The sequence below is a fragment of the Epinephelus fuscoguttatus genome, linkage group LG23 (genome assembly GCF_011397635.1).
Source record: "Epinephelus fuscoguttatus linkage group LG23, E.fuscoguttatus.final_Chr_v1".
NCBI classification, from domain to species: Eukaryota; Metazoa; Chordata; class Actinopteri; order Perciformes; family Serranidae; genus Epinephelus; species Epinephelus fuscoguttatus.
In genome coordinates, this window is record NC_064774.1 from 35,010,165 (window position 1) to 35,030,425 (window position 20,261).

At 41.9% G+C, this 20,261-nt stretch overlaps 1 protein-coding gene and 1 pseudogene across 1 annotated transcript in view; one reads left to right on the forward strand and one right to left on the reverse strand.

Moving 5' to 3' along the window:
- The window catches only part of ablim2 (actin binding LIM protein family, member 2), a 247,952-nt gene extending 236,922 nt beyond the window's left edge, over positions 1-11,030 (forward strand). The window contains exon 24 of the mRNA XM_049568831.1: positions 9,028-11,030. Within this exon, the coding sequence (XP_049424788.1) occupies positions 9,028-9,141 (114 nt within the window). The 3' untranslated portion in view covers positions 9,142-11,030. The remainder of the gene's footprint in view (positions 1-9,027) is intronic.
- A 4,994-nt stretch (positions 11,031-16,024) lies between these two features.
- Positions 16,025-20,261, reverse strand: LOC125884084 (uncharacterized; annotated as a pseudogene).

Genomic DNA, 20,261 nt, shown 5'->3' on the forward strand with positions numbered 1-20,261 from the left:
AACTGTCACACAGAGGCACCCTTCACAGCATTATAATATGCACTGGGCAGTGGCAGTTTCTGACACAGCGGGCAACAACTGTAGTATAAAGAGCAAGAAAGTCCATGTGGGGTGGGCAGGAGGGGAGGTGGATGGGTCAATCTAAGTCCAGACTCTCACCCGGGAGCCTGCTGTTTAGCCTGGTAAGACCATCCTGATGACATAAGCTCAACATTCTGTTTTGCTCTCTGCACTTTCCAGCAATCCAATCAGGGCCAACCAGGGCCCTATTTCAGAAAGCAGGATTAGTGAAAACTCTAAGTATTTTAAGCTTGAGATGAGGGAAACTCTAAGTTTTCCGTTTCACAAAGCCAGTTCAGCATAACCCTGAGTCAGTAACTATGGCAACATACTTTGTAAAGCAAACCTGCTGGCTCGCAGGTTTGCTTCATCTAAGCCAAAGGGTGACCGCCTGTTGAGCGTGTTGCAGGAAGGAGAAACATGGTGTATCCTTTTGTGAATAAAGTCGTGGATGTTGAGGCACAGTTTATTCAGAGGTTGTTGCATTAGGACATGGTGATTAAACCCCGTTTGGATTTCTCCCCAGAGGAGTGTCTATATGAAAGATGCAATTTCACCTCGCACTCTTTATCTTAACAATCTGTTCCACACAGATATAACAAATATTCACATCCTGGATTTACATTATTATCAGAGCAAATTTTATGTATTGCCCTTTGATTCTTCAGCAGTGGCAGTGTTCTTTATAACATCAGAGACACTGAACACATCAGCAAGGCAACAGTATGTCCGGCCATAAGAAAAGTGACTCTGGCTCTGAACAGAATTGTGCCCGTTTTGTGGTTTTCCCTGGGCAGGAAGGATTATCAAAGAAGAATATTATGGGGCAAAATCTCCAATGGAATAAGTGGCTCTGCTTTTAACTCCACTTTCTGCTACTGAAAATCAGGTTATCTGTACTCCACAGATGATGTCTTTTGGTGCTCACTGTAAACGTGCTTCCCTCAGGCTGAACATACTCAGAGTTGATTGAACTGATTCTGATCAGCTGGGGTCCGTTTCACAAAGCAGGTTCAACAAACTCTGAGTCTAATCCTGAACTCTGGGTTGATCTACTCTGAGATAGGAAGCTCTGAAAACAGCTGATTTGAATCAGTTTAATCAACTCGGAGTGGTTTCACCTGGAGTTAAGCGCATACACCACAACTATAAAAAGCCAGCATCAATGGAGCCCCGATTTGGGAAGAGGAGGGCTGCGTTTTTCACCCCACTAGAATTAGAAATCTTAATGCGCTCATACGGCGAGTTTGCACATGTTTTCAAAAAGAAGTGCAACACCACTGCAGCTGCAAAAGAGAGGGAGACGGTGTGGGACAATATTGCTGCTCGGGTCAATGCATAAGTTTAAATGTAGTCCTTTGCAATCACAATAATATTACAGGGGAAAACTGCTTGAATGGTAGCCTATTAATTTATTTCATTTAGGTGCAATCCCACGGGGGAGAAGCGCACTTGGCAGCAGTTTAGGATGAAATATAAAAACATTGTTCAAACAGGTAAGACCTCGGCATAATCTCATGGGGGTACCTCATTTCGATCATGTTTTACATTGTAAAGTAAATATTAAGTGGCTGTTTGACTGTGCAATTGTTTTATCCCCAACATAATGCTGTTTTCACACACATAACTGTCTTCTCATCTATATCATGTTCTGTGTAAATAATTAAGCCTATTTAAACTAACACAGACTTCTACTCAGCCAACAGAAAGAAGGCAGACGCCCATAAAACGAGCACACTTTTCTGACCGCCCTGCATATAGTTGCCTTACTCAAGTGCTCAGCATCTCCGACATTGTACAAAAAACTTCAATTTGCAAAGAACGCAGCACACAATATCTGCTGGGATGTGAGAGCATGACTACGATTGGTAATGTTGCAAATGTAAGGACGGATTAGGTTGTGTATGTAGATGATGAACTGTGACGTGAAACGGTACCTCTCAAAAAGATAATTGTCTGGAAATGCTAGAACATCTATGCGCAGTCTGATAACAATCTCCCGACGAATATTTAATTCTCTGCGCAGTAATGCTGCACCTTCATCCATGGGATCGTTATCAAAAGGACATGCCATGTTAGTGAAAAAAGTCGCCACCTACTGTGCCTAATGGACTTCTAATATACTGACTTTTTAATTATTTTTTTAAATGACAGACGGCAGAACGAGGCTACGCCAAAACTCTCCTGCTGACTGAATGAATGAGGAAATCAAATGGAGTGTGTGGCTCTGAAAGAGGGCGGAGACAGAGAGAAACTCGAGGTTCATTGAGAAAGAGCTGGTCCCGACCAGGTTAGGTTCATAGAGTCTGTTACTACGGTAACTGACCGAGAGCTTAAGTTACCTCTCTCTGAAACAGGCTAGAGTTACCCCTCTTTCTCTGGTTTGAGTTACCTCCCTTTTTGAAACGGAAAACTCAGAGTTTCCCTCATTTCAGGGTTAACAGACTCTGAGTTTTCACTAAACCTGCTTTGTGAAACGGACCCCTGTTCTGAAACCAAAAACGCAGAGTTTCTCAGCTCCGGCTAAGTCAACTCAGAGATCGGGATTAGGCTCAGAGTTTGTTGAGCCTGCTTTCTGAAATAGGGCCCAGGGATCCGCACCATGGTTAACAATGAAAGCAACCAATCAGGGACTTTGTTGTAGTTGATGATGTAAAATGCAGGTCACAGCTTTCAGTACAGTAATGGTGGCTCCCAAAGCAACAAGCGCTAACTCTAACGTTAGCAGAATAAACACAACAATAACTGAAGTTATTGCAGAAGTAGAATCAATAACAGCAATTAAACAAGAACAAGCTTATGCACTGGCCGGAGTTTCTCAGAGGAAAAGATGTTTTTGCGTTCTTTTGTAACACTGATTGGCTGAAGGAGTTTGTCAGTCAAAGCAATTACTCCCGCCCACTGAAATGTTTGGAGCTGCACAGCGTCCAGACTGATACAGAGAGTGAAACAGAATGTTGAGCTCACCTCATCAGGATGGTCTCACCAAGTTACCCACTGTTGGTTCCTCATGTGAAACCAAAAGCCGATGGAGTTATTTTAATAACATAGTGTGCTAGTATGTTTAGCATGCTATGCTAGTGACACATGTCACATGATGTAATGTCACATGATGTATGTCAGGTGATGTGAAACGCTGTTAGTAACAGCCATACTCGTTTTAAGCCAAATCATTTTTCTAAACCTAACCATGGCCTTTTGTGGCCTAAACTTAAGGAGATAAATCTAAAAACAGTGTTTTAACAATGTACATTTACTTTAATAAAGACTGTATGCATGTATCGAGCAGAAACTGTACATTTCCTGTGAAAGGGGAAGCGTATTTTGAAGTGACACATTGCATGTAACAAGTGTAAATTGACACACATCTCTGAATGTCCAAAACTGATGCAGGATTGTACCTAGCCTGTCATATTTTACATGTAGGTCCACTGACAAAGTGGCAATATTTGATGAGCTGGGATGAGAACAGGTTGGCTGTTCAAGTTCTGTCTTTGGGTTTAAACTCAGTCAACACGTTCTCACTCAGACCTTGACACATAATGACTTTTGGTCATGGACTTTCCACATTGACATATGACGTGGTACCCTGGATGTGTTGGTCACTGACACCGTGTCAACTTCAGCCTGTTTCATGCATTGTCTGTTTTCAAAATACACTTCTGTTTTCACAGGAAATGTACAGTTTGCATACAGTCTCTTGTAATAAATGCACTACTTTGGTACAACATTGCAAATTGATGTTTGTTTCCTCCAACAACAAACACACATGGTTAAGTTTAGCCAACACACACACGTGGTTAGGTTTAGAAAAAAAGAACAGGGTTTGGCTTTACATTCATAAAAGAAGTGAATACCAGCCTCCTGGGTGAAAGTTGTTGTTGTCCTGTTGTGTTTCCCCCTGAGGCTGCCAGGCGCCGTTAAACAGTTACGGCGACTGTCACTGTATCATTCCAATATGAAAGGACAGCGTTTTTCTTCACTGTCTGATGCCAGAATTCATCGAACAAGCGCTGGTATTTGACGACTTTGGTGTAAAGGGGGATTTATACTTGTGTGGCAGACCCTACGCGATAGCCTACACACGTGGCCTATGCTGTTTTGAGCATTTATACTTGTGTGTTTTTGTGTGTATGTCGCTCTGCAGTTACACCCTCAAAACATTAGTCGGCAGTGGAGGTTTCTGTGAAGTGCTGTAAAGTTAAGTTAAAGCAGCTGTGCGGAACTTTTTACCATTAATAAAACTGCCCCTAGTTCGTATCACCCCCCCTTGAAGATCCGCGTATTTATTTGAACCCAACAGCGACAAAAAAGCCTTTCTCTATATGGCTATTTAGCGTAGCCTTGCTCGGGTGGGACACACAGCGGAAGTCAGCAAACCAGAATACGGCACCCGAGGCGGAAGTGATTCTGCTCACCCGCAGCAGCCCACAGCGATTAAACCACAGAAGAAGAAGGAGCCATGTTTACAGTGTTCTTCGAGTAAGCAGTACGCAACGGGCATTGCTGAACACATAACACCTAACAGTTTTACCAGAGATGTATCTATGAGGACTTGGTTGTACTTTTGATGTCATGGTGGATAACGAAGGAGCATCATCTAAAATTATCTGTGACTGTGACCATGAACACAAATATACAGCAGACAGTTGTCCTCAGTTTATAAGAAATTCAGAGCTACACCAGAACATTTATGAACAGGTCTTACTTTACTACTAATTTGTGTGTAACGTTAGCATGTTAGCATGTTTCCACTAATTACTTGGACTGACCTAACGTTAGTAGCGTTAGCTTTTGCAGCGAGTAACAGCTTTGCTGTGTTAGGATTATGTTATGTCTTCACTGTGTATCTTCACATAAAAGAATACTCCAACGATTTGGGAGTTATGCCCTTTCTCTATCATTTTCATGTTGAGACAACATGATCGATATCTTTTTTGTGTCTGTACATCCAGTGGCTGGGTCTCAGCGGTTAGCATTGCGCTTATAGGGGGTCAGTACGTCCTGCACTGTGATCCGCGGAGGGACAAACCGGTAAGCAGGCACAGACGTAGCTTGTAGACAAAACTCAGCTGTTTATTTAGCCTAGCAATATCTCTGGACTATAGTAGCTGCAATGGACGACTTTGAACGCGATTTTGAAGAGTTTCTTGTAGCGGACACAGATCCAGAGCCATACCTGTTTGAGCCGGAGTACACAGATGAGGAACTCCCATGTGTTGGATGCTGAGCGGGCGAGAAGAGAGGCTGAATCCTCCGCTCCCATTTTGCTGCACAGAATGGGATTCGGTGCTACCATCGTTGGGGAGCTATATCATCAGGAGGAAAACCGCTGCAGAGAGTGCATCACAAGGAGTGAAAACTTTGTAGCAATCACTAATCCTGGCATGATTGAAACTTTTTTTCATGTTCCTAAGATGAACTGGAAAAAACGCCCAGGCCTGCAGGAGCTGATGGACAGCTTCCAGTCGGGTGAGTAATATCGTCCGTGTCGTCTCTCTGTTTGCTTTTACCGAGTGACCTAGCGTACCTGTCCCAGAGCCAGCTGCAGCTGTTGCTCACCGGTGTATCCCTCTGTGCAAGATGTACTGACTCCCTACAAGCGCCAAGATATCCATCATGTTGTCTCAATATGAAAATGATAGAGAAAGGGCATAACTCCCAAATCGCTGGAGTATTCTTTTCACATAATAATGCAGACTCAGCAGATGACTTGTTAACTGTTTATTCCTCCTTACACCAAACGTACACAGCTGCTTCTCATTGTTTCCAGTAGCACAACAATGGTTACTACATTACCTAGAATAACTTGAGGCTCACACTACTACGGTAGCCTTAGTAGCTCAAAATACACAACAGATTAGATTAGATCAGAACAGAAACACGACAGGAGAATTTACTGAGTAATTTTGCCGTTTCCACTAATTACTTGGACTGACCTGACGTTAGTTAATCCTCTCGCTCTCCAAAACAAATGCATGCTGTAATTGTTGGCTGCAGTTGGAATTTTACGACACCAGGCTGTGGGTGTCATACCGCTTCGACCAAAGGGGCGCTATAATCAACGAAAACGAAAAGTTCCGCACAGCTGCTTTAATTAGATTAGATTAGCACAAGCGTAATTATTATTAAATTAAAGTAAATAAAAGCTTTGTTTCCACTGCAGGAAATAGTTTCCAGCTTACAAAAATAGGTGGTCTGTGTCGCCATGACACATAGTTACATTTCTGGGGAGGTACTGTATATGTCAGGCTACGGCGTAGGTACGGTGTTGATTTGACGCAGAAGTATAAAAAAAATCCACCTAAGACTGGGTTGACTCAGCATGTTGCATGTCTGGCCACACCCTGATCAGTAAAGTCATAAAACCTGCCACATACCTGAAAGACTGAAGCATGATGAGCAGCAGTTTGGTTTGGAAGAACTTCTGAGGCATACAGTTTGGTGTGTTCAACCTTGATACAGAGGTAATCAGGTCCTGGGGTGAACTGCTAAAACAAGCAAATGCAATTTCATAATAAAATCATGCAAATAAAACACTGGAATAAATCATTTAAAACAATATGTAAAACCATGGGGCGGCACGGTGGTGTGGTGGTTAGGACTGTTGCCTCACAGCAAGAGGGCTCCTGGTTTGATCCCGGGTGTGGGAGGCCTTCTGTGTGGAGTTTGCACGTTCTCCCCCTGTCAGCGTGGTTCCTCCCACAGTCCAAAGACATGCAGATTGGGGACTAGGTTAATTGGTGACTTGTAAATTGTCTGTAGGTGTGAATGTGAGCGTGAATGGTTGTCTGTCTCTACATGTCAGCCCTGCGATAGTCTGGCGACCTGTCCAGGGTGTACCCTGCCTCTCGCCCAATGTCAGCTGGGATAGGCTCCAGCCCCCCCGTGCCCCTCAAGAGGATAAGTGGTTAGAAAATGGATGGATGGATGGATGTAAAACCATGCAATATAAAATAACCACAGCAACCAGTATAAAAGACACAACAAGCATGAAATATACCATTACTTGGATTTGATTGCAGGGTAAATTTGTGCGCTGTCTGAAAAAAAGATAAGAATATTTCTCTCCATACTAGGTTTTAGGTTATGCAGTCAGCCTAATTGTCTTAGTTCATACTACTCATACTAGCATATACAGTACATATCCATAGCCATCCTGTGGCCCTTCAAAAATAATAAATTCCATGGCCTAAAAGTAATTTTATCTAACTTTTGAAAAACAATCAGCACACTTTCCCTCCACATGGTCTGACATAGCCAGTAGTTAACAGTGGCTAATATTAGCTAAAGTTTGCAATCTTTATATAGACATTGCTGTGTAACTGACTCTTAGTTATTTCACTGACTTAAAGACTCTTGTACTAATGCTACTGTGAAACTATGCATGTAACAAATAAACACAATGGTCCAATGGTTTTATCACAAAAATAAAATTGCACAGAAGGTAATCGAATCAGGTCAATTACTGTGCTGTAATTGACATGATGCACTTTTAGCCACAGGATTCAGGGAAAGCTCCTGATTTTTTTTATGCTTCTTTGCCAGCAATATTCATGGCTGGAGGCATTATGTATGTCCGCACATATGGATGTCCCATTCTTGTGAACAGGATATTTCAAGAATTTCTTCAGATGTGGCATAAATCTCTACTTTGACTTAACAATGAACTGATTTGTTTTTGGTGGTCAAAGGTCAAGGTCACTGTGACCTTGTCTGCCTCATTCTCATGAAAGTGATATCTCAAGGATGCCTTGAGGGAAGTTCTTTAAATTTTGCACAAACATTCACTTTGACTCAATGATGACCTGATTAGATTTTGGTCCTCAAGGCACAAAGGTCAAGTTCACCATGATTTCACCATCATTTTCTTGAATCTCATATCTCAAGAACAACTTGAGGGAATTTCTTCAAATTTAGCACAAACATCTACTTGGATTCATTGATGAATTGATAAGATTTTGGAGGTCAAAGGTCAAGGTCAATGTGACCTCATTGGTCTCATTCTTGTGAGTGCAATATGTCAAGAATACCTTGAGGGATTTTTTTTTTTTTTCAAATTCGGCACAAACGTTCACTGGTACTCAACAATAAAGTGATTAGATTTTGGTGGTCAATGAGTAAGATCACTGTGACCTTGCATCCATGTCATTTTCGTCAATGCAATATCTCAAAAAAACCTTGAGGGAATTTCTTCAAATTTGATACAAACGTCCACTTGGACTGAAGAATAAACTGATTAGAATTTGGTGGTTGAAGATCAAAGGTTAAGGTCACTGTGACCTCACAAAACATGTTTTTGGCCTAACTCAAAAAATTGAGAAAAAAAATGTATATCTATAAGGTCAAAGGTCACTTTCACTGTGACATCATAATGTTCTGTGTAAAACAGTTTTCTGGCCATTATTGAATGTCATATCTCAGTAACAGAAAGGGAAATATTTGGTCAGATACTGAATCGGTGACACTAACCTTGGGTGTCGACCTTTAAATTGTGCTGATTGTACAGATCTTCTGTGCTTGCAGGGGGAAGATGTGTGTGAAGCATCCATGTTTTCACAGACATGGGTGTTAACTAACTGCAACTTGACTGGTGCGCGGAGGCATACAACCGCAGGACGCTAATTCTAGTTTTTAATTCAACAAGTTTTCATGTCTAAATAACAATATAGCTGCTTGGCAATACATTCACAATGACTAATGTGAGCATTTTTTCTGATCTGGCATACCCTTCATTAGGCCAAAGACCCTGTGGCAGTGTTTTTGAAGTTGTCTGTTAGTAGAAGGCAGTGCACAAGGTTAGACCAATATTCCACCCTAAAGACTTTTCATAGTGGTATAAACACTCTACATCTTTATCAACAAACATGACTAATGAGGACAGTTTCTTAAAATTGATCTTTGCGTACAATAAAGGTCTTTCCACTAATTAGGTATATTTTTTTCTGCTGTGTTTTGCTTTGTCAGAGACACCTATCTCCTGAGGACTTCCAGCAGGTGTTTGGCATGACCCTGGAGCAGTTTGACCGCCTGGCCCTCTGGAAAAAGAATGAACTGAAGAAGAAGGCTCGCCTTTTTTAGACACAAAAAAAAGCATCTCAGTAAGCATCCGTCCTGTCTGGGAGGAAGCAGAAAATAAAAACCAATTCATTTAAAATATCTATATATGCACCACCATGATAACCCCACTTTCCACCTGTAAAACGCCATGCCATCTGCCTGTTATAACACAGAGAGGCGCTCCATGCAGGAACATTTTCACGATGTTGAGGCAGCATCTAAAGCTTTTTGTATGCAATGTGGTCCGAATGTTTGACTGACACCTTGCAGAAGAGGATGAGGAGCTACGTTTGCATGGCTTGTGTTGATGCTCCTCGCCTTTCATGTGGTTTCTGCATCCTCTCCCACCCATGTTGACGCTTTCATACACCCTGGCAAAATAGTTGCTTACTAATTACAAATTCTCATGCAGACCTTCCCCTTGGTTTTTATGGTTCTGACTGTTTTATGTGCGCCTTCCTCTACTCTGTTAATCTTGGCTTATCCCACCTTACCTGTTTTGTTTCCATGATTTGATCAATCTTTACGTACCATCTTTTTTCTGCTCGCCCCTTTCTCGCTTGCTGTCTCTCCATCATTTTGAGTTTTCTCTCTGAGTGACTGTTACATTGTCAAGTCAGTTCATATTGACAATCCTGCCATTACTCAAGGACAGTGAAGAAACTGCAGGCTTGTCCACACTTAACGTTCACGCATGTCAAGGCCAAAGATAGGGATAAGAAACTACTCCAGCTCTGTTCTGTTTTGTTTGGGGGTTTTTTTTTGTTTGTTTTTTTCAAAATCTGTCAAAGAGCACCTTACACTTTTGTTTTCAATTTTCCTTTATGATATTTTCTATCAGAGAAGTTAAGAAAGACTGGTTTGGTAGTAGTAGTAGATATGCAGTCTCACATCTTATGCAAGCATCTCATAAATCAGCACAGGTAGGAGAGCCAGGGCTGGACAGGGGCCACATTATGGCAGTGAATCACAGATGGAGGGGATAAGGAGGGTCCCTGCACAAAACACACAGTACAGTTTTAGGGTTTCAGGGTGTGCAAAGGTGTCAAACATGCCAGATTGCCAGAGTGACATGCACTCACATCAAACAGCAAATGAAATTATTTTTATAAGCTATTTTTGACTTCTGGAAAGTCTCATTAAACCCATCACGCGGCACAGCTGAGAGAAATCATGATTTTGTTACCAGAAAGAAAGCCCATGCCCACTTTGTTTATTTTCACAGACCTGCAGCAGCATTTAAGCATAACAAGTGGGGTCTTGCTTGATTTAAAACTCAATACTCAAGCTGTGTTAGATCTTCTCAGATAGAGATTTAACTCTTTATATATTTGTTGTTTGAAAGCATTGTTGAATACAGTAAATGCTCCACTCAAGCTGAAGTCCAACAGCTTTGCTTGATGATTCCTGGACTGTAAATCGATCAGCTCACCAACCCACATACTGCAGGATGTATGTGAGCATATACTGGACGTATACCAGATATATTTGTTTGTGTACAAGCCATGGTGTATCACTCTTCAGGCATGCATGAGGATGGGAAAATGGGGTTTGTCCACTGACCTCAGATTAGAAATGTATGAAATCGTTATCAATGTGGTTTGAGTGATTGATTATTTAGTGGTTAATCTGAATCTAGTAAGATGCCTGGGTCAGCTGCTTACATTAACCTGTGTTAGATATTTATTTAATTGCATTAAGGAAGGGATTTTATTTTGAAATCTTCAGAGTGTAGTGTCCAATGAATAGCATCACAGAGAAGAGAGCTTTTGAAGAGGAACATATCAAATTTTAAGTTTAATCTGTGTCAGATCAGTTTTGCTCCTGTGAGTAACACACTAACTGTTGTCATAAAGCATCATGTCCTCTTTCTAATACTCATCTGCTATTAAAGTGCTTTATCCAAACTACAGAGTCACTATGGGTTGGAGTGCTTGAGTTTGTTACATGAATGTCAAAAATCTATTGATTATGAAATGACAATACATTCAAGTAAACTGTAAAGGCATGTGGATTTTTTTTTTCTTTTTTTTCATTTCAGGTAATTAAAAAACAAGTTAACATGACACAACAATGCAAATTACAAAATGTATGTAAATATGGACCCCTACCCCCCGGCCCCCTCCCTCCAAGGCTCAAGAGAGAAAAATAAAATACAATAAGAAAAACAAAATAAAGCAAAAAACTAAAACATAGGAAAAAACAGAAAGGGACATCTCATTTCAATTGCAGGTAATATTTTTGAATACAGTTTTTTGTTTGTTTGTTTGTTTGTTTTTTATTTGATAGGACAGTTGTTAGCATGAAGCAGGTAAAGAGGAGAGCATGCAGAAAGGGGCCACCGGTTGGCATTGAACCCACAGCTGCTGCGTCAAGGACAAAGCCTTTGTACATGGGGCGCTTGCCTCACTAGGTGGGCTAATTTGTGCCTCCGTTTTTGAATACAGTTTAACTGTATGCACATACATCTGTCCAGATCCTGTGGTTACAACTAGATAAATGATACATTCATAGAAGCGAAAATTTTCAATAAAGCCTATGGAAGGACTCCCGAGTCCTGTACTACGAAGCAGGATTTGAAGTTAGCGAGGTAACTTCAGGGTTAACGCTGGGTTTTCAGTATTTCAAAGCTGATTCTCGTTTTACTGGGATAGATCACTATGGCAACTTATGCTGAGAAATTCATCTGCTCCAGAGCAGGTTAACTTCAGAGTGTCTGATCACACACAACCTGTCAACATCCCGACCTCTGACCAATCAGATCACTGAAGAAAAAATACCCCAACATGGACAAATGTCTGGAGTGACAGGTAAAAAAGTGTAGTCTATATATTGATATAGGCTAGTAGAATCATTCATCGATCATTGTTTCAGAGCTCTATTTCCACTGGTTTTAAAACAGAGCTTCTAACAAACGTAGAGATCATTTACAAAACTAAACACATGATTTTAGCAGAATTCTAACTTATGCAGTTTATTTTCAGTAATAGTGTTGCTATTTTACACTCTGATTCCATCATTGCAGCTCAAAATAAAATGCGACACCTGTGTGGTGAGAACTGGGAAACCTGTTAATTGGCTCCTGTTATTACAAATGCAACATTTGGGTCAGATAGACCTCATCAGTCATTAACTAAGCTACTTTTCCACTCAACTTTTTTTAGCAGAAACAGTCTAACATTACTTTGAATATGTACATAAAACACTTATGTTTCATTGTCATCCAACTAAATAGCAGAAAAGACTCTTTAATAATGTTACATAGCCTTGTGATACCTACACGTAATTTAAGTCTCAGCCAACAGTGAATTTTTGGATAGTATTTTCAGTGTTTCTACATTTTCCATTATAAGATTATAGAGTATCGTTTACATCCCACACCACTGGCATTTTACTGTCTCGCAGTGCCTGATATTGTATGATATGTTTCATCTCATATGATATGAGGTAGCCTCCTTTATTCTAATGATGTCTCTCAAAATTAACACCCCCACCTCTTTCACATGAACAAGCTTGTGGCTGAATAGGAGAACCACGAGTTAACTAAAGTAGTTGATAACCAGTTATCCAGATGGCCAATGTTAGGGTTAGTTAAGCCAGATAATGAAAACATATCCTGGGTAAGTTGAACTGGCTTTGTAGTACAGGCCTCAGGTTAAGAAGGCATTCTTACAGGCTTTCAATACATCAAAGTTTTTCTAAAGGCAGAAGAGAGAGCATCTCCTTTAACCACTGTAAGAGTGATGGGGCTTTATTTGTTTCCATAAATAAAAACAAAGTCTGCCAGCCACCAGTGAAGCAAAAGCTATAGCATTCGCCTATGAGTTATGACCTTGCAATCTGGGGATGAGATACCAAAGATGGCAATGTGAAAATCAGGTGTTATGGTGCTTTTACAAATATACGATAAACTTTGAATATTGGTCCCCGGTAGTTGTTGAGAGAGATTTACATGCCCAAAACGTGTCCAATTGAGGCTGGGCTGTGGTTACACCTCAGACAGCCAGGATTTGCTCTGGGAAATAGTTTGGCAAGTTTATCCCTTGAAAGTACTAGGTTGTGTCATATACACAGTGAGGAGGTGTGTATACGTATTTTTTTGGTTTGTTTGTTTGTTTTAATAATAGAGGATGCAGTTGAGTGTATGACCTTTAACTAAACCACGTTATTTCAATAGTAAATATGATAACTGTCAGATTTATACAGCTGTTGAAACAGTTACATTACACAGTGCCATAAAGGGCAAGTCCCAGTATTAGAAATTTTCAAGATTAGCCTGAGTTTTCCTACGTCTTACTTTAAGGGATAGTTTGTTTTTTTTAAGTGGGGTTGAATGGGGTACTTATCCATAGACAGTATATTATATACAGGAGATGTTGGTCGGCACGCCCCCAGTTTGGAGAAGCAGGCTGGAGTCTGACACAAAAGCTAATCAGTGACCTGCTGTGGAGAGGTCAGCAAAAATATGTTTTTAAGCCACCTGAAAAAAGTCCTACCTAAAAACAAAAAAATCAGTATTATGTGTACTCTATATCGAGAATATTTTCTATGCAACTTTTACTGTCAGACAGCCAGTTCTGACAGGGAAGCCAGTAACTGCTTCAGTTCCTCATCTATGCTCTCATCAAAGCCACCAGACTCCATTGACAGAGACAGTAATTTTAGCTGAACACAGGAGCTGCTGGTCTGCTACTACTTTGATCAGTTGGAGGGAGCAGTGTTACTTCGGTAGCGTATATACTAAAATTGCAATAGGCAGAGGAACTTGTCCGAATCCAGCTAAAGGTAAACACAGATGTTCATATCTCCTTTCTGTTATGTTGTCAGATAACTATACTAACAATCCGAGCCTATCTCTGTGGAAAAAATGCACTTTTAATGGACGTATTTTGACGTTGTTTGATGCTGTCTGAGTGCCCTATTATTTAATATAGCACGTGCTCACAGACTGCAGGCAGGTCAGCCCTAGCTTCGTACTGGAGAAATGTCAAATATTGAACATCCTATCACTCATTCAGACAAAAGTAGATCAGAAAATAGGGCCCAGGTTGAAAAAAACGTTAGTTCCCCTTTAAATCACTGAACTCAACAGGGCTATATTTGGGGCAGGTGTCTATATGTGACAGGCCTTTAATTCTTTTTACACAAAATCAAACAATCCAGTTGTTCATTTAAACCGATATGAATATTACTCATATAAAATTAGGCTTTAAATAACAAATCATGTATTTATTTAAGATATTTTTTAGGGCATTTTTTGCCTTTAATTGACAGGACAGTGACGTGTGAAGGGGGGAGAGAGAGAGAGGGAGAGACATGCAGCAAGGGGCCACAGGCTGGACTCGAACCCGGGCCGCTGTGGCAACAGCCTTGTACATGGGGCACCTGCTCTACCACTAAGCCACCGACGCCCCTAACAAATCATTTATTAATCATTCATTTTATCAAGCTCCGAGAGACAGCACATCAGAGAGAGAGTTACGACAGCACCCAAGGATTATGGCACCCGGCACACTGACCCAAAACCACTTTATCCTGTTAAAACAATATGCATAACTTGGATTCATGTTTATTAAAAACCCTTTTGATTCTTTTGACCAGTGGACCCTTAACATGTGTGATTGTCTTGCTTTTTCTTGAACAATGGACCTACTTTTAGCAATGTTGCCATGTTCCCAGATGCCAGTAATGCTTGGTGAGCACAATGTTATATTAGCTGATAACTAACAGTAAGAGCAATAAAAATAAAACCCAGTACACCATAGTTTTAAGTTAAAAGAGTCTGTGGTTACAGCCTAATCTAAGTTGTTTCAAACATCTGCCACATTACACTAGTGTTTTATATTGCATGTAAAGACCAGCTGTGAGAATGCTGATCAGCACTTAAGGAAATAGGGGCTCATGAAGGGAAAAACATTATCTGCACTAGATGTTCCCCACAACTTACGTGAAAATCAGCCAACCATGGACTGAATGGGATCCGCATCAAGCAGGATCTCAGACTACACTGGTCTGAGTTTGATAAAACTTGGAGTGATGATGGAAAGTTAAAGACTACATTGATTAACCTAAGGTGGGTGTTATCATGATAAAACTTCAATAGATGATGCATCTTCCTAATTAGCTTCATCGCATGTGGGGGGCTAGGTATCAGATAAAGGTTACATCAAGGAAAGATATGAATAATCATCCAAGATCTAATATGAGCAGTAATTTCAAACTTAGCATGAAGCCTACAGTCAGTACCTTTACATGCACAGTTAAGTGGAGCTACAGTTATAGCTCAACAAGGCCATTTAATTGGACCACCGTCCTTGTCCCAGTATACATGTGCAGGAGAGGAATTGATTTATTGACTGAAGTATGTCCGACTCCCCTACAATAGGTGGCAACATGCCCCTTTCATCTTGTTAGTATTGGACCTGTTTCTGGTTTACCTACTATGTCAGACCAAACAATCGCCATTTGACGTTTTCCTCCCATCTATGTATTTTAAAATATTTAACTCTGTCAGCTGACACAGCACAGCTTTGAGTGTAGAATTTGCCATGTTGTTACTGGCTTCTTCTTCTGTTACGCATTGCTATTTGATTTCCGGGTGTGTTTGTCCGACTTTGAGAAATTCGATTTAGCGTGATTTGAGTTGGACTAACATATTTACATGTATTTTAAAAGTCTGGTTTTATTCGGACTGACACAATAAATCGATTTTCTTAAATGTCATGTAAATGTACTGAGTGTGAATGTAGCCAAAGTGATGCTACATCAGAAAAGGAAGTGGAGGAAAACCCACCCAGACTGGATTACACAAGCAGAGACCTTTCATCTCTGAAGGCACACAGGCCTCTGACCAAGAGAAAACAACATTATGGACACTGCTCAGAGCCTGTGGTGTAATATATTTAACCCCACTGTTTGCACTTTGTGTTTCCTACATTGCTGCCAAGGACAGAATGGCGATCTTTCATTCTGAATACAAACCTTTATAGAACCAGCGTACATGACATAAAATATTTGTAAATGTAGAAGAATGAATACCTCATTTCTCATAACCACATGAATAAAATTTGTATTCTTTGGATTGATGATTTATCTTGAAATTAAGCTTAATTCCTATAATTTTTTTGGCATTCATTATCAATAAACAAAACCCACAGTGTCTGGACAGGGGTAAAATAGATGATGGTTTGTCACGGTTGAATCTCTGTGTCTGATTTGTGTCCAAGTTGGCTTTATTGCAGATTTGCAAAAAAGAACAAAAGATCTGATGTCCATCTTGTAATAAATTGTTAGTGTTCAATCTCATATGATATATTCTGGTTACAAAATGGCTGAAACCTTCCTGATTCTTTGGATTGATATTAAAATATTGATTAGAAAATGAATTAAGAACATATGAATCTTCTGCCAAGAAGATTATTTACCTATTAAAATGTACTTGTATGGTTTTCTTAACATTTTGTTCTCTTCCATCATATTCTGCTCTGTAATCCTTTTGCAACCAAATTTCCAGTAACTTGTTTTAATTGTTTTAACTTGTTTTCAATTAAATCTGAACTGGATGCACTGTTTCCCAAGGGGAACACCAGTGGTTTTTACTATAATGAGAATCATTTTAATTTTCTCAATTCAGAATTTCTTTTTATTGCATTTATTAGATATTTTGAGCATTATGTAGTTTAGGCTACTAAAACACTTTGGTTGATATTATAGGGAGATGTAATGTTTTGCTTCAAACCAGCTGAGCTTAGTAAGTACTTACAGTGATGTTGTACCTTACTGGTCTGCCTTAAACCTTAAGGGATAGTTTGGGCTTTTTTAATTGGGGTTGTATGAGTACTTATCCATAGACGCTATATTACATTAAGGAGATGTCAGTCTGCAAGCCCTCAGTTTGGAGAAGCTTCATAGCTAAGCAATATACTGTGATGGATGGGGGCAGCAACAAAGCTTATTACAGACCCTCCCAAAAAATATCAATGTCAGGTTTAAGTGTACGTTCACTAGCAAGGACCACACCACAACGATATGAAGTTTAAAGATTTAATAAGGATGTGATTGTCAGAGAATGGTTATGAATGGGGTGGTGATGAATGGGGGAGTGCAGATTGCAGAGTGCAGGTGAATGAATGGGATGGAGATGACGTCATCGGAGGGTCGGACTGGGTGAGGTGTAGATGTGGGCGGAGAGACTCAGTGTGGGGGTTCCGTCTCGAGTTCTGATGAGCCCGTGCTGTTAGGAAGCCTCCAAAAGAGTCTGATTAAGTGAGGCTTAATCTGTCGTGCGCTAGACGGAGATCGTTGAGGTTATTGTGGATGTAGGTTTGATATGCTTGTGAAGACCAGCGCCCGAGGACCTGAATGACTTGGTCTGAAATAGCCTACCTGATCTGGCGGCTGAGGAGGCGACGCCGATGCGGAACGAATGGCAAGAGTAATGATCAGATGAAATTCTGGAGAGACGGAGGATGTTATGGAAGTGTTTCTGGAACCAGAAACGGGTGGCCATCCTCCCTGTTTCGGTGAGGAAGAGGGGATCTTGTGGTGAAGCGCGGGCGGAATACCGAGTGTGGATGTATCTGGTCAGTGGCTCGTGCGAGCTGAGAAAGGAGTTGAGGCGGAAGATGTAGATGGGAAAGGTTGCTCCTAACTGATCAGTTTTACTCCTGCGGAGCGTGAATATGAGCGTGTCTGAAGTGTGGGTGGTTATGTCGGATAGACTGGGATGACGCTGTAAGCGCTGGTTCGTGCTTTCGTAAGCCTTTGATTAGCATGGTGACGTGAGCGTGCGAGATTGATTGACAAGGGAGGCCGGTGGATAATTTATGGAATAAATTGATACCAGCTAGATATGTTTGTATGCTGGAGGCCCGGATCTTTGTTACGGTATGACAGTGTGTGATGAAGTTGCACATGGACATGGCGTCCAGAGAGGGAAACGGTAGATGATAAGTGGCGTGGTAATTCTTGAAAGAATTCCAGCCGGTGAGGTAAGCAGATAGCGTGCTTGGTGCTAAACTGTTAAGGATGGTTTCTTGGGAGATGTGAGTGAGATTTGCCAGATGAGGATTTAGCTGAATATAGTCGCTGAAAACGGTGGGATTGGTGTGGGATGGACATCCGAGTCTGGAGCCAAGCATCTGAATTTCTGGAAAGAGAAGCGGGAGAGTGAGTCAGCGATGGCGTTGTGGTGACCGGGAATGTGAGACGCGCGGAGGATGAATTGATGCTGAGCGGAGATGAGAGTGAGTCTGCGGGTGAATGGCATGATGGCTGGGGAACGGGAACGGCCTTTATTGATTATATCTACTACTGCTGTGTTGTCAGAGTGAATATTGATGCATTTTTTTGACCATTTGTGCCCCCAGATTAGAGTGGCGATGATCACGGGGTACAGCTCGTACAGAGCAGACGAGGGAGAGCGTGATTCTGCGTCGAGGGACTCGAACTCGGAGGGCCAAGCGGCAGCAAATCACCTCCTCCCGTAATACCCGCCAAAACCTACAGAGGGAGCTGCGTCCGTGTAGAGTTGAATGTTCTCGGGATGGGTGATGAAGTCATCATAGAAGAATGAGATGCCGTTCCAGGATGACAGAAATTGCTGCCACATGCGCATTTCTGTTTTACAAGTGTCGTCCAGAACCACGTGGTCGTGGAGAGAGGGAATGGATGCAGCTTTGGTCAGCAGTTGAGAAAGAAAAGATTTTGCCTGTGGAATTATGCGGATGGCGTAATTGAGGTGCCCGAGGAGAGCGAGCAGCTGGCGTTTGGTGCACCTGTCTGTCAGAAGATAATTAGACAAGAGCAGCGAGATGCGCTGCACTTTCTCCAAGGGCAGTGAAGCCTGGAATGACATTGAGTCCAGAGTGATGCCCAGAAACTTGATGGATGTGCCAGGTCCTGAAGTTTTTTCTTCGGACAGAGGGACACCGAGGTCGGAAAATGCAGACGTAAGTGTAGTGAGACCTTGGCGAGGAGGTGAGGACGGGGGAGTCACAACAAGAAAATCGTCAAGGAGTTGAAGGACGTAGGGGAGCCTGTAATTGTTGGAGAGGATCCAGCATAGAGCCTCGGAAAAGGGTCAAAGATTTTGGGACTGCTCTTGCAGCCGAAAGTGAGACGCACGGAGAAGTAGTAAGCCCCCTTCCAGCAGACACCAAAATAACACCAGAAGTCGGGGTGAATGGGCAAGACCTTGAATGTGCTAGTGATATCAGCCTTAGACAGCCATGCTCCGTGTCCCGCCAGAAGAATCAGTGCCATGGCGTGGTCAATGGTGGCGTACTGCATGGAGAAATCTGGGCTAGGAATAAGGCTGTTGATGCTCGGGATGTCGGAGTCGTGTGGGGACGACAGGTCAATGATCAGCCTCTTTTTCCCTGAGTATTTGCGTGTGGCGACACCGATGGGACTGATACGGAATACGGAGAAAGGAGGATGATCGAAAGGGCCTATCATAAATCCCTCAGTGACCTCTTTTGCTAGTAATGTGTCAACAGTGTCGGGCTCAGTGAGAGCGGATTGAAGATTGTGACATGTGTGGGAAGAATTAGGAAGCACCTCCATGCCGAGGTGAGTGAAGCCAGAGATGAAAATCGACAAACTGCTTATCAGGGTGGTCACTGAGCGCAGCAGCGAGTGCACGTACCTTTATGGGCGTGCCGAGGTGACGTTCTAGTCATGCTACTGTGTTGGTGGGATTGTGGGGGCAGGTGGTCCTGGCATGAGCACCCCCGCAGAAGGAGCAGACGTGCAGGAGACGGCAGCCGGACGAGTTGCAATCCCATTGATTGAAATTATTGCACACCATCCTGCCGCCCTGATAGAGGAACCAGCTCTGATCGACGGTGAGGAAAAGCAGAGCAGATGACGTAGCGAAAAAGAGAGAAAGCTAGAGCAAACTTGACAGGAGTCAAGTCTTTGGACCTGGTTGGCAGTGACTGCTTCAATAGAACTGGACCGAGGACAGTCTGCAGTTCCCTGGGTTGACTACTGTCGAAAAAAGATGGCTGAACGAGCTGGGCTAGGTCTACATAATTACTGGACAGTATTTGCTGGCGCAGTGAGTGCGAGACAGGTGAGGGGCGGTGAATGGCAGAGGCTGGCGGAGCTGGTGGTGTGGCTGTGGCTAGAGTGTAGAC